At 43.7% G+C, this 13275-nt stretch overlaps 1 protein-coding gene across 1 annotated transcript; it reads left to right on the forward strand.

Annotated features, from left to right (window-relative positions):
* The first annotated feature begins 11384 nt into the window (after positions 1-11384).
* Positions 11385-12788, forward strand: LOC117817563. The gene is made up of 3 exons (XM_034690304.1): positions 11385-12323; positions 12479-12631; positions 12750-12788. The coding sequence occupies exons 1-3, from the start codon at positions 11385-11387 to the stop codon at positions 12786-12788; spliced, it is 1131 nt and encodes a 376-aa protein (XP_034546195.1).
* The last annotated feature ends 487 nt before the right edge of the window (positions 12789-13275 follow it).

A 13275-nucleotide genomic window follows, 5' to 3' on the forward strand; every position in this document is an offset into this window, starting at 1 on the left:
CTGGAGTGACGGACAGCAGAATGGACACACAAGACTGACTGAAATTGTCATTGTTAATCCCCTCCAGCTATAAAGGAAGAAAATCAATCCAAACATCTGCTCGTCCTTCGTGTGCTGCCTCATCATTCCAGGCGACAGACTGTCGTGCAGCAGCGTTTACTGTGCAGCAGCGTTTACTGCAGTAATTTACAGTAGCTAAGCGTCAGGCAGTTTCATGGTGTTTGTGACATTTGGACAGTGAGGATGCAGACTAAAGCAGCCGGGGCCTCTGGGCTTTAAGAGACCGGGCACAGACCAACACGATTCATCAGGATTCCTCTGCCACACAAGTCTCTGTTTCATGCTGACACTCTCTTTCCTCTGCCCCCTCTCTCTGTCTCCCTGACACTCCAGGCTCTCTGCTGCTTCATCTTTACTAACAAAGTGGCTACCAGCCTGCGAGCCAGTCACCCAGAACTTCATCCAGCTGCAGAGTGTCATCACTAAATGTGGACTGCGTGTCAGGGTGACTACAGAGAGGAGGACGGGGGGGCTCAGAGTGAGGACGCAGACTCTGCCTCAGCTGTCAAACTCTTCACAGCACATGTTCACAAAGCCTCTCTGTGAGCCGAGCAGAGATATTCAAACTCTTATAAGATTATTGATAGAGACACTGGAAGGATTTGAAATGAATCTGGACACGCCGAACAGATGGGCCATCATAATCACCAGTCCACTGTTTGCAGCCCTCAAAGCTGTTCTTTAGTCGTGTCTCATACAACCAGGAGCAGACTTTTATTAAGATGCAGTGCAGACTCCTCACTGCTTCCAAGCACACGCTCTGAATTTAGAATAAATGTATGTCTACAAGGCCCACTCTTACATACAGCATCTGATTCAGTTAGTCCGGGCCCCTGGGCTGCGTTCCTGAAGGGGCCCCTGACAACACTTCACAGAGAGAGAGAGCTTATGAAGTATAAAGTTAAACGCTCTGAAGAATAGTCAGCAGAAATTAAATCCAAACCAAGAGCAGAAGAACAAGACGCACAAGACATATGCTCAGGATCAGCACCACGGACAGCGACGTGACACAGAGCAGTGTTTCAGCAGAGATCCTTACAGAGAATCTGAAGTTCAGATCATGTGACCTCACATTTGAGAATATCTTGATTGTAGAATAGCGGTCATGAAATGTGCTTGTCATCATCCCCTGCTCATTTCGCTACACTGGCTTCCAGTTGCAGCTCGCATCAGATACAAAACTCTAATCATGACTTACAAAGCAGTCACCAAAACCGCTCCAGTTTACCTGGAACCCCTCATCCAGGTCTACTGCCCTTCTCGCCCGCTACGCTCAGCCTCTGAAAAGCGCCTAGTGCTTCCAGCACACAAGGCCTCAAAATCACTAGCTGGACTCTTCTCTTCTGTTGCCCCTAAATGGTGGAATGAATTGTCCAACTCCATTCGATCTGCAGAGTCCCTCTCTACTTTCAAAAGACAGCTAAAGACCCAGCTCTTTAAGAAGCACTATGCACTTAGCTAGACTGTTCTCCACTGTTGTCCCCAGTGGCAGATCATGTCTTCCAGCTACAATTGACTCACACTGTCCTGCTCTACTCTGGGAATCTGTGTTCAGCTCTTGAGTGATGATAATAATGGAAGGTCTTAAATTGTTTGGTTGCTTCATTGTAGATGTTCCTTATTTTGAAAATAAATAAATAATAATAATCCATACTTCCTTTTGTGTATTGCCCTACACTGCTTGGCAGTACCTGCACCCAAATGGATTTGAAGTACTTTGATACTCTTACTGATCTTGTTTCCTCTTGTCTAGATCTTTGCTTGTGTTGTTCTTGTTCTCGTATGAACGTCGCTTTGGATAAAAGCGTCTGCTAAATGACATTGTAACATCATTTATCATTCTGGCAAACAAAGAGCTGAAAGAACAAACAGACTGATCATAAAGTAAAGTATTCTGCTGAATGAGCTCTTGATGTATTCACAGCTCAGTTATGAGTTCGACCTTTTCTTTAAATAAAGCACTGATGCTCCTTAAAGCCTGAACTCTAATTGAAAAAGGTAATTCTTGTTGGTTTCTCAGTTCAGTCTGTCAGCAGAGGTTTCACAGAGACAGCTTTTTATCTCCAGTGTTGGCTGAGAGAGGACCTGCTCCAGAGGGGCTAAGCTGTAATGAGATCAGCTCTTTCACAGCGTTCCCACTGTCTCAAATAACAGGCAGCACAGCAGGGCCAGAGCCCAGACTGTGGCCTCTGCTCCCCCATATCCTCCCTCCAATGCTCCCTCATATCCTCCTTATTACCACCAACGCCCGCTGCAGAGAAAAGCAGCAGTGCTTTTAAAGTTCAGCACTAAATCACAGCTCTCGGCCTTCAAAGGAGTCCAGTTCTGTACTCGGGTCGCCGGTCCTCCTCCGGCAAAACAGAGGGATGAAGTAATTTCACAGCCAGTGACACAACATGTGTCACAGCGAGCGGGCCGCCGCCCGGGTGTCATTTTCCCTCCTGGCTGCAGCAGAGAGCTGCTGCTCGACTGTCATTCTGGCTTTCATTACGGCTGTTTTTTTGTTCCTGAATGACACGGCTGGCTCTGACACATTACGGCTCGACTTCCACTCCACTCAGCTGTGAAAACAGGAAGCTCGGGGCTTATGTGAGCCTCTATAAAACAAATTGTGCTGTGTTACTGAGCTGTGCTGCTTCACTCTATTTGGGGTATTTGTGGAACTGCACAGCAGAAAATGATTTGGTGCTTTTTTCCTGAAGATTGCTTTGTTTCGTTTAGAAAATTCAACCATGGTGTTTGTGTTGAACTCAAACTTCTGCAGACACCAAAGAAAAGTTCTCCTGACTCACGAACCAAGGCTTTTGTTGTGTTTTGGGTGAAGAGAAATGCACTTCAGCAGCATAGATGTGCTTTTAAGAGTTAACAGCACGGTGGCCTAAAGGCTGGTTTATACTTCTTTATTATTCAGGAGTGAATGTATCATGATATAGTTTCATCCTCAGGTCTGTAGTGATTCTCTCTGTCAGCCTCTGTGATGTGGCTAACTGCTCACTGATTAGCTTCACCTGTATGCTTAGATCTGATGGCCAAATTCCACCAGATCCGTGTCTAGTCTGTCTCCGATCAGTCACAGCACCTTGTCTGATAGGTTTCTATTCTAGTCAGTGTGTTAACTTCCACTGGATCCGCTCCGTTGTGTTCCGGCTACGTCTCTGATCCGGCAGGTCCGAGCCCTCCGGATCAGATACACAAGACTTCTATTTTAGTTCTGAAAACGCAACTGGTGGGTGTTGATGGAGAAGAGAGCCATGGACACAGATCTGGTTGAAGTCCGATGTTAGGTGGCAGCTCAGACTCAAAGTACAAGTAGTAAGTAAATCTTGCCGATCATCAGTCCAATGGAGTGGTTATTTTCTATCACAGCAGGAAGACACTGCAAGACACTGATATTTCAAAGTGACCTCACTTTTTAAAAACAACACTTTAATGCTGACGGCTCCAATAAAACACACTCATGTAACCTGGAGTCACACAAACATCACTAATGTTATGGACTAGATAATAAAATGGTTGTTGAGTTGATACTCTTCACTAAAGGTAGACTTAAAGTGGGCTACACATTGTCTGGATTATATAACCTGAACCCGGGGGTTCAGGGGTTTTCATATTTGGTATCACAAGAGAAATCTAACATGTTACTTTAGTCTGTAAGTTACATAGGAATGTGACGCGTTGCTGTTTAATGGCATTAATTTGTACCATAATAAGTTACTTTCACAGGTAACGTTCCAAACTCTGGAGTGGATTTTGTTCTGCAAGCTTTCTGAGTTTCTTTGCTCTGATGAAAAAACAGTTTTAGACATGTCCATGTAAAACACAATGGTAAACTTGTTTTTCACCAGCTAAGGAGTCAGTAACTAGCACTGGCTGTTTAGGTTTTAGCCTGTGTCAACCCTTTGCTCTCCTCAAACTTCACCATCTCGCCCAGACTTGGTCACATTTGGACCGACATGACCAACGTGGCACGAGCCTGTCTGCCTGAAATCCAATGTGATACACACAGTGGAGACACTGATGAGTAACGTCACAGTGGCTGCCACCATGTCTGTCAGCTGACCAAACACAGAGACAGGCAGAGTGAGAGCCTTTCAGGAAAGAGGACTTTGAGGAAAGTGGTCCACATATTTTGAATCAGGGTGTTTTTACAAAAGCAGCTAGAGAGATCTCTTTCCTCCACACCTGACCAAACACTGCGTGGAGTGGGACTGATGGTGGACTGTCAGTTTTTGAGTAACAGACATGCTCATACACATTCCTGAGAAGTTTTGTGGGATGTGGTTTCTGATGCTGTTCAACCATGGGTTAAGAAAAGCCGGTGGTCAGATGGAGAAAGGTATTTATCTTTGAGCACACAGATAGGGTGCGTGTTGTGAATGCTCTTCAGCACAACATTCCTCTGCTCTGCAGTGGGCTTGTGTGTGTGTGTGTGTGTTTGCTAAGTGTATGCATAAACAGTGTCCATGTCTGGCAGTGTGTGTCTCTGGGGACGGAGTGTCAGCGGCTGCCCGTCCACATGATTTCTCTCGGGCAGAGCCAACCGGGAGCGGACAGAGGAATCAATCACAGCCGGCACAAACACTGATGCTGATGCTTGCAGATATTCTCCCTCCTTCTTTTTCTCTGTGCCGAGGATTTATTGTAATACACTGTCAACGCCGTCGTTAAAGGCATCCCACAAAGGCGTAGAAATGTTGGGGGGCATGCATATATATAAATATATATATTTATATGTACACCTCCCACCTTCTCTGCCTTTATGGCGGTTTCCCCCTGGGGACCTGATGTTTCCTCTAAATAAACCGCCTCGTCCCGGCAGCTGTGCTGTGCTAAATAGAGGCCAGCTTAGAGAGCCGCTTTGTTTTCTGCTGCCAAACGCTGTTTAGATGCTAAACGTCTCTGATTAATGAAGTCATTTTTTGTTGTTGTTGCCATGGTGCTCTGGGAAGCTCTCAGAAAAGGGTTGAGAGAACACTTCATCCTCGACAGAGAGGGGTCAAAATAATTCCAGCCTGTCCTGAGGAGAGATTAAAAAGCTGCTCCTCTCAGATGAGTGTACATAATGTGCATTAGCAGGCTGCTGGAACGCATAAATACATAAAATAAAGCCGCTCGCTGGACATCAATCCATCCCTGATGCTCCGTCCGCAGCCAAGTGAGAAGAATGAGTCAGTGAGACGCACGAGTGATACTCTGCATCTTAACCAATCAAACAGCAGCGAGTTAGAGGCACGCTCACTGCTTTTACTGTTACACTCAGCAGCTCCTACAAATACTGAGTTCACTCTCATACAGTACACTTATCTCACTGCAACATCAAACACAGCTGCATGCTGCCTCTCTGGAACATTCATTGTTACGCAGATGACACTCAGCTGTACTTATCAATGAAGCTAGATGAAACCAACCAGCTAATGATTACGCTGCAGAAACACACCTTAGGAAGCAGATTCATTCTGCCACTTAACTCAGACGAAGCTGAAGTTTAGTGTAACAGCAGCTGTTTGTCCTCCCCGCTCTGCTCTCTGCTCTGTGGTGATGTACAGCCTGCGAGCAGAAGGACGTCCTTAGGGATTGACAGGTTGAGCCACGTTTCTGTGATGATCGTAACACAGCAGTCCTGTGAGAACCTTCTATTAAAGGTGCATTTCAACCAAGAGTTCCAGGGTCTTTTAGCCATCAGAACTACTTTACCCTAAACTAGAAGGTTCCTGTGCCCCCATTGTTGTCTGCGTTTCGAACGCAGGCTGAAGTCCCGGGTAGATTGTGCAAATCAGGCCAGTGACGTATGCAGAAAAAAAAAGTAAATGCACTACACCACCAGACCAGTAGAGGGCAGTAAAACAAAGAGGAATGCCATTCATCACAGATGACACCATAGAAGCAGACGGACAGGCAGGTATCATTATGAGCAACACAACAGTTAGCCTGTTAGCATGAAGAGACTCAGCTGGTCTGTTTTAGATGGTGCTATATTTCATCACAGATGGATTCACTGAATCAACACGTGAGAGGAGATAAGCGCGAGTAGCAAAGACGTTTCAACACGCCTTTAAAATCCTTTTGAACTCAAAAAGCCGTGGCAGAGATCGGCCGGTGTTTTGGTTTAAACAGCGACCCTGTTAACTGGAGACTTTCAGCCGGATGCATCCCTCATAAACATCTTTAAACGATCATTAAATATCTGATGAGGATATTTTGAAATCTTAATAAAAACTAAACTAGTCTGTTATGTGTGTGATGTTATTGTGGGTGGCAGGTGGAATAAAAACACTGCGGTTAATCTACCAATCAGACAGGTTTAGCATTGCAGGCCCTGCCCCTGAAAGTCCCGGGACCTTCGAAAAGTACAACCCCCCTAGCGGTGGCTTTTTAGGGGGGAGATTAACTACCCCAAACTAAATTTAGACCCTGGGTCCACCGGTCGAAACGCACGTAGTTCAGGGGTAAAGTCCATAGTACCGGGGTAAAGTTCCTGCCGTCGAAAAACGCCTTAAGTGTTAATTTGTTTATAAATACATAGATGAGATGATAGATACTCCTCAGGGACCATTTTCTCATGACCTAGATGAGATGGTGACGAGATAAAAAGAGACCCTAGATAATAAAATCGCTGACGACGCCCAGGTTTCATTATTTTCCCAAAGAAGACAACAATAACTCAGACATCACACATTACTTCTTCAGTTCTTACTCAGCTGAAAGCAAAAGTATCCTCCATGTTTGTTTCCATGTGTTCATGTCTGTTTGCATCTATAATGTGGTTGCAGTTTTAAACTGATTAAAACAGTGATCTTCACTTCCAGCCCAAACACAGAGGCTGTTCCTGGATCTGTTTCTCTCTGATGTAACCGTGCTCTGGCTGCTCCTCATTGGTTGGTTGTGCAGCAGCAGTATCTGTGTAGATCTGGTCATCACTGTTAGATGGAGCTGGGATCCAGAGGCCCCCCTGCTCGGCCCCCAAGGGCCTGTTCTGTGAGGCCAACATGCAGAGTGAGGCAGGAAGTATCCGTCCTGCCGATCCTCTCAGGGTTAATTAAAAGTCACCCCACGGCCCAAACTGCACGGCCATAAGTCATGTCATGCTCAGTGAGCCCGTAATGTGAGGAAAGAGAAACAGAAAGCCGAACAGGCAACATGTCTGTAATCTTAATGAAACACGCCCAGCTGTGCCCCCTTTCCTCCTGCAGGAGGCTCTAATGGAGGAGCAGAGAGAAAGTGCTGCGTCGCACTTCGAGAGGCCAAATCTATAAAAGGAACGGCTGAGTCGTAGATTAAAGCTGGTTACTGAAGCAGTTTAGGTGTTACCCCGACATCCTCTCTCTGCTCGGGATGAACGATGAGGAGGAGGAGGAGGAGGAAGGGGAGGGGGCGGGGGCGGGGGAGGGGCCTACAGACAGGTGCCTGCTGGACATTATTCATTGTTGTGTTTAAATCCTCAGCAGGGAGCTGTGATTTACTGTCCCTGCTCATCATCCCACAGGAGAGCACCCACCCTGTGACACCGTCACACTGAGGACCTACAGCTCATTAAACGTACATGTTTAGATGTGAAGTTTGCTTCCTGCTCTGGGGTCAGCTTATTGCCTTTAGTAATACAGAGGATCTCCAGTATTGGTCTCTGGTGGAGGGCGAGGACCACATGTGGAACATTAATTTGAGATCTGAGTTTGAGATCAGTAATACGAGTTTGATTTCTTCATACAGATTAGGAAACATTGAACATGTTTGTTTGAATCAAACAAAGATCTGGTTAAAACAAGGATGTCATCACAGCAGGTGAGAGACAGTTCAGACTGCAGTAGGTAGAGGGGATGCAGAGATACTCAGATGATACTGAAGTAAATACAGTCAAATATCAATTTCAAACATGCAAAATCTCCTGAAAATGTCCAGGTCTGAATATGTGCACCACTTCACTAGCAAAATATGGTTGGATACACATTAAGTCACTCTGAGTCCCACACTTTAGACTCTATGTTTTAGATCATTTAAATAGGGCTCTACATGTCTTTCAGTATGTCCTGTGGAAAATCACATAATCACTCTTGTATGCCGGGGCTTGTCTACGTGATAAATATTATCATCCATCATCTGTATGTAAAAAGATTAGAGCTCAGTCAGGATCAGAGCATAGCAAAGAGAGGAGGTGCACACAGCCCCTCTCTTAAATCAGACACAAAACAAGAGCGGCGTGCAGGAAGACTTTATTGATATGTTTTGGTGTCAGCATCTCCGGATATATAAAGAATCAAACTTGATATGGAACAGACAGTGAGGGCAAATAATGATCCATTAGTGGAATCCATTCTTAGTGAATAATCTCGAGTGCAGTCCTGCAGTACCTCTGGGATCCACAGGGCGGCGCTGCAGGAGGTAAAAAGTCCTTCTAAACTTACTGATGCTATGGATTACATCAAAATCATCTCACGTCCCATTCACTGTTCACCTCTCTGATGTCGGCTGTACCACAGTAAATATGGCCGACAGTAAACATGTTTAATGTGCAGTATGGGTAATAGTTAATGCTGACGTTGAAAATTGTCAAAGTTAAACATGGCTGATGCTAAACACTGTATACTGTGAACATGACTCAGGGTAAACAATGAAATGGTAAACACTACAGACATGAAACATGGCCAACAGTAAACATCACCAGGGGTAAAGATGGCTGTCAGCAAAGATTAGGGCTCCTCTGAACATGGTTGAGGTTAAACACAGCAAATGGCAGACATGGTCCATTAGAAACACTGTCCACAGTTAACAGGTCCATAATCAATCAATCAATCAATCAATCAATCAATCAATCAATCAATCAATCAATCAATCAATCAATCAATCAATCAATCAATCAATCAATCAATCAATCAATCAATCAATCTTTATCTGTATAGCGCCAAATCACAACAAACGTTATCTCAAGACTCAGAATCAGAATCAGCTTTATTCGCCAAGTATGCTTGAACACACAAGGAATTTGACTTTGGTAAACTGTGCTCTCTTTGTACAAGGCATAAGAATAGGAATAAGAATAAGAACTACAATAAAAAATAAAATGAAAATATAATAACAATAACCTTAGCTATAAATACAAAGAAACAACAAATAGCTTGACTAATATGTACAGGCTAAAATAATATGATAAAGTGCAGTGGTGAGTTGCAGAGGTAGTTTTACATTATAAAATAGAAGTTAAATAATACAAACAGAGCAGGTCTAGACCACTCTATGTCAAATTATGAACAGAGACCCAACACCAAGACAGGATAAGACTCAGTCTGACCCCACCTTAATCCACCATGAGCATTACACCTCACAGTATTCAGCTAGTTACAGCGGAGAGGACAAACTTCCTTTAACAGGCAGAAACCTCGAGCAGAACCAGACTCATGTTAGACAGCCATCTGCCTCGACCGAGTTGGGTCTGGAAAGAGGGATAGAGGAGAATAAAAGAGAGAGGGAGCGGTGATAGTGATGAGCACGTCCCTATCAGCTGGAGTCTGGAACATCCACAGCAGGAGGACGTCTACGGCAGCTCAGAGGAACCTACGAGACAAGGGAGCTCAGGGACTCCAGAAAGGTCTATGGTTAGTAACTTTAATGGGACAGGGAGAGTTAAAGTAAGTGACATAAGAAATGCTGCCCACAGTTAACATGGCAGAAATTGTCTATAATGATCCCTGCCCACAGTTGACATGGCCTACCCTTTGCCGATGAAGCCTCCATGTTGATTGGTGGACCATGACGTATCAGTTGCTCAGTTAGTGAGCACTGTTTCTTTAAAAACTGCCACAGTTTATATTTACTGTGTGCTCACTGGAGGCTGATATAAAGATTCAAACTGTAAATCTGGTAGGTTATTATTATCACACAGACTTTTTTTACCACTTCAGTAAGTGACTCCAGTGTGAGTTGGATAATGGGCTTCTTTGTGTTTTGTTATTGGGATTGTATGGACCATTTAAAGGCCAGAGCGGCATTATCCTTTATGTTTTCAAACAGCAGTCAGTGCAAATAGCAGCAGTGATTCTTACACCCACTGTATCAGACAGCACAAACAGCCAGTTGGCGTGCTGGGGGAGAGCAGAGCACTTTCACTGGGAGCTTTATGCTAATGGAGACCTTTAACACAATCCATATTTGGCAAACACTGGAGTCAGAAACAGCAGAGGGAACCTGTGCCAGCCCCTTATGATCCAACACACACACACGACTGCAAACACACACACGACTGCTACTGCTACACCTTTGGGGACCACGGCTGAAAAAAGAAACTGTAAATTTTGTTAGAAAGCCGTGGATTTAAATATAATCCCTCACATCATAGGAGCAGTTTGTGCAGAGTGGGGATTTAAAGTCCCAACACACACACAGGGCCACACACACACACACTGTACTGAACAAACACAAAGGCTAAAGTAGCTGCAGACACACGTACACAAACACAGCCTTCATTAGCTAGTCCCCTCAGTGTCCTCTCACTATTTCTACAACAAATATTTACCTGCAATAACATTTGAACACGCTCTGATGACATTCATATAACATGGTGCTGTCAGTCATACTGAGCAGGGTGGATCTGTACTCTAAAAGTGACACACACACACACACACACACACACACACACACACACACACACACGCACACACACGCACACACACACACACACACACACACACACACACAGACTGAGCAGAGTGTCATTCGGAGGAGCTATAGGAATATTTAAATAAGGACTGTAAACTTTAACTCTGCTGAGTTTCCCTGCAAACTGAGGCCGCTGGCTCAGACAGTACAAAGATGAGAGCTCACCTGGAAACTAAGAGCATCATTAGATATTAAAAAACCTTCTCAGGTGAGTGTTTGTGTTTCTTACATCTCAGTGTTTGGATGTTTTAGTGAGCTGCTAAAGTCAGAAATGCAATGTTAGTTATTTTAGAACAATTAAAGCTCCTGTAAGGGACTTTCTGTTTGAATTTTGGCACCCCCTGTGGACATAGTTGACATTTTGTTATTTGCCTTAAAGGCCCTGGAAATATAAATGGAATATTTAAAATTCATATAGAATATCAAAATGTGTAATGAAGCTTCAACAAAAATCTAACTGAAATGAAACATCCATAACTCTGAAAAAACTCTGTTCAAAAACAGCTTATTTTACGAGTCTATTCATTGTTTAGTTTTATAAGAAAATTCCGCATACAGGACACTTAAAAGACTTGATCCGAATGTGAATACTAGTGTTTATATGAACACATTTGATCACGTTGTGAAATCATGTAATATTGTCTTTTTTGTATTTGTCTTTTTGAGTGAGAGTCGTCATGCTGATGCGCATCATCCTGAGTAACGAAGACATTAGAAGAGTCACCATAGACAACTTGCCTGAAACTGTTGATGACTTCTGCTTGCTTCTGAAGACAAAACTCGGATTGGATGGGGACCTTGTGGTTCAGTATCAAGACCCCGAATTTGATAATGAACTGTCTAACTTGAGCAGCATATCAGAGCTTCCTAAAGACAGAGTAACTTTGAAAGTGTACTACAAGTCATACCACACAGACTCAACCCGAGATACAGCAAGCCTGTCCTCATCATCATCATCCCTTGATGAGAGCCCTGGTGGTAGTCAAACCCGTCAGCTACCTCAGCCGTTTGTCATTCCTTCCTTTTCTTTTGATGTTGAGTTGAAACTGAGGCAAGGAAATGAGGCCTACCACAAAGATGGGACCCTTCTTGACGTATCAAAAGACATGAAATCGGACATCTTGGATAAGTTAGCAGAAGGGATATATGTCCACAACCCCTACCCAAAATCTGAAGAGTATGATCAAGTGGCCCAAGCTCTCATCAACAAGCATCCTTGTCTGAGGGAACCAGGGTCTGTCCATGGGTGGTTTTGTTGGAAGTTCAGTTTGAAGTTTAAAATGGGTAACTTCAGACAGAAGCTGCGAGTGGCCGGGTGCTCTGAGCTCAAAGTAAACTCTCGTACCTCTGGTCCAGCTGGTCCAAAAAAACTGAAGAGGGACAAAAAGTCAGAGGTGAATTTTCTGCCAGATTTTCCAGAAGGGATGATACAAAGTAATCTTGACATGGACAGATCAGCCATGGCCGTTGAGATGAAGAAAAGAAAAGTTGACTGGAAGCAAATTGGTGATATGATGAATGACGCATTCCCTTTACGGAGAAAAGAGATCGTTGAAGATGAACCACTTGTGGCAGAAGTCAAAGAAAGATGGCCAGCATTGTTCTCTGAACAGCAGGTAATATTTTCTCAGAAAGTCCTGAGTTGACATTTGTCATGTTTTCAAAAAAATTAAATTTATTCAAAATGCCTAATTTAAGCAGTAATTATAAGCATATGCTTCTACTCCCCCTCCCCCTCCTCCTCCTCCTCCTCCTCCTCCTTCTTCTTCAGATTGTAGCTGAATTTGCTCACCTTACATCTGTTGACCTGAAAGGCTCCCTATTTGCTGGGATTGACCAGTACCTCGCAAGGTTCCTGGAGCTGTACAAAGCCAAGAGTGGCATAGTGGGACTGACCAGGCTCACAAGACAGGTTGATGAAGACGTAAGTGATAAACATCCACTTAGTTTTGGTCAGCATAAACCCGTTTAAATAAAAGACGGCTGAAACTTGAAGACGGGCAAGTTTTGTAATTGGACATTTGGTATTTTAACTTCTCTAGAATAGGGGCCAGGATAGGTTGGATAACATTGGAAAATAAACCATAAACAATAATTTGTATTGGTTTTTTTTTTGTTTTGGTTTTTTTACCAGAGTTCCACACAGAGGAAGAGGACTGTTCTTCTGCTGGACCTTCCTCATTATCTCAGAGATGATCCCTCACATTTTTTCAAGACTGTGGAGGTGAGCATGGTTTGTTAAAATTCTCTTTTACAGTTTTCAAAAATAAGTCAATTAATTGAAGATGGCTTGTAGGCCCTGAAAAGTTTGACTTACCCAATCATAACTATTAAATACCCAGCCCCAATTACCTAAATCTTGTAGATGCCAGACATAAAAATGTGCACTCCATTCCTTAACAAAAGTAAAAGTTATTTTCAGCTTTGTTAAAATTGATTTGTTATACAATAATACACAAGTCACAAACTGACTACTCAAGCCTCTGCCTCATGACATAGAGCTATGATATCTAAAAACTATTTCAAACCTATATGATAGCCATGATTCCTAATTATAAAAACATTGGC

This window comes from Notolabrus celidotus, chromosome 8 (genome assembly GCF_009762535.1).
Source record: "Notolabrus celidotus isolate fNotCel1 chromosome 8, fNotCel1.pri, whole genome shotgun sequence".
Lineage (NCBI taxonomy): Eukaryota > Metazoa > Chordata > Actinopteri > Labriformes > Labridae > Notolabrus > Notolabrus celidotus.

What these genes read in the sequence shown, in the direction of transcription:
- LOC117817563 (XM_034690304.1), top strand. Translation starts at nt 11,385, where the DNA reads ATGCTGATGCGCATCATCCTGAGTAACGAAGACATTAGAAGAGTCACC. An exon ending in CATTGTTCTCTGAACAGCAG is followed by an intron (nt 12,324 to 12,478) that starts GTAATATTTTCT and finishes CTTCTTCTTCAG; the next exon opens with ATTGTAGCTGAATTTGCTCA. An exon ending in CAAGACAGGTTGATGAAGAC is followed by an intron (nt 12,632 to 12,749) that starts GTAAGTGATAAA and finishes TAACTTCTCTAG; the next exon opens with AATAGGGGCCAGGATAGGTT.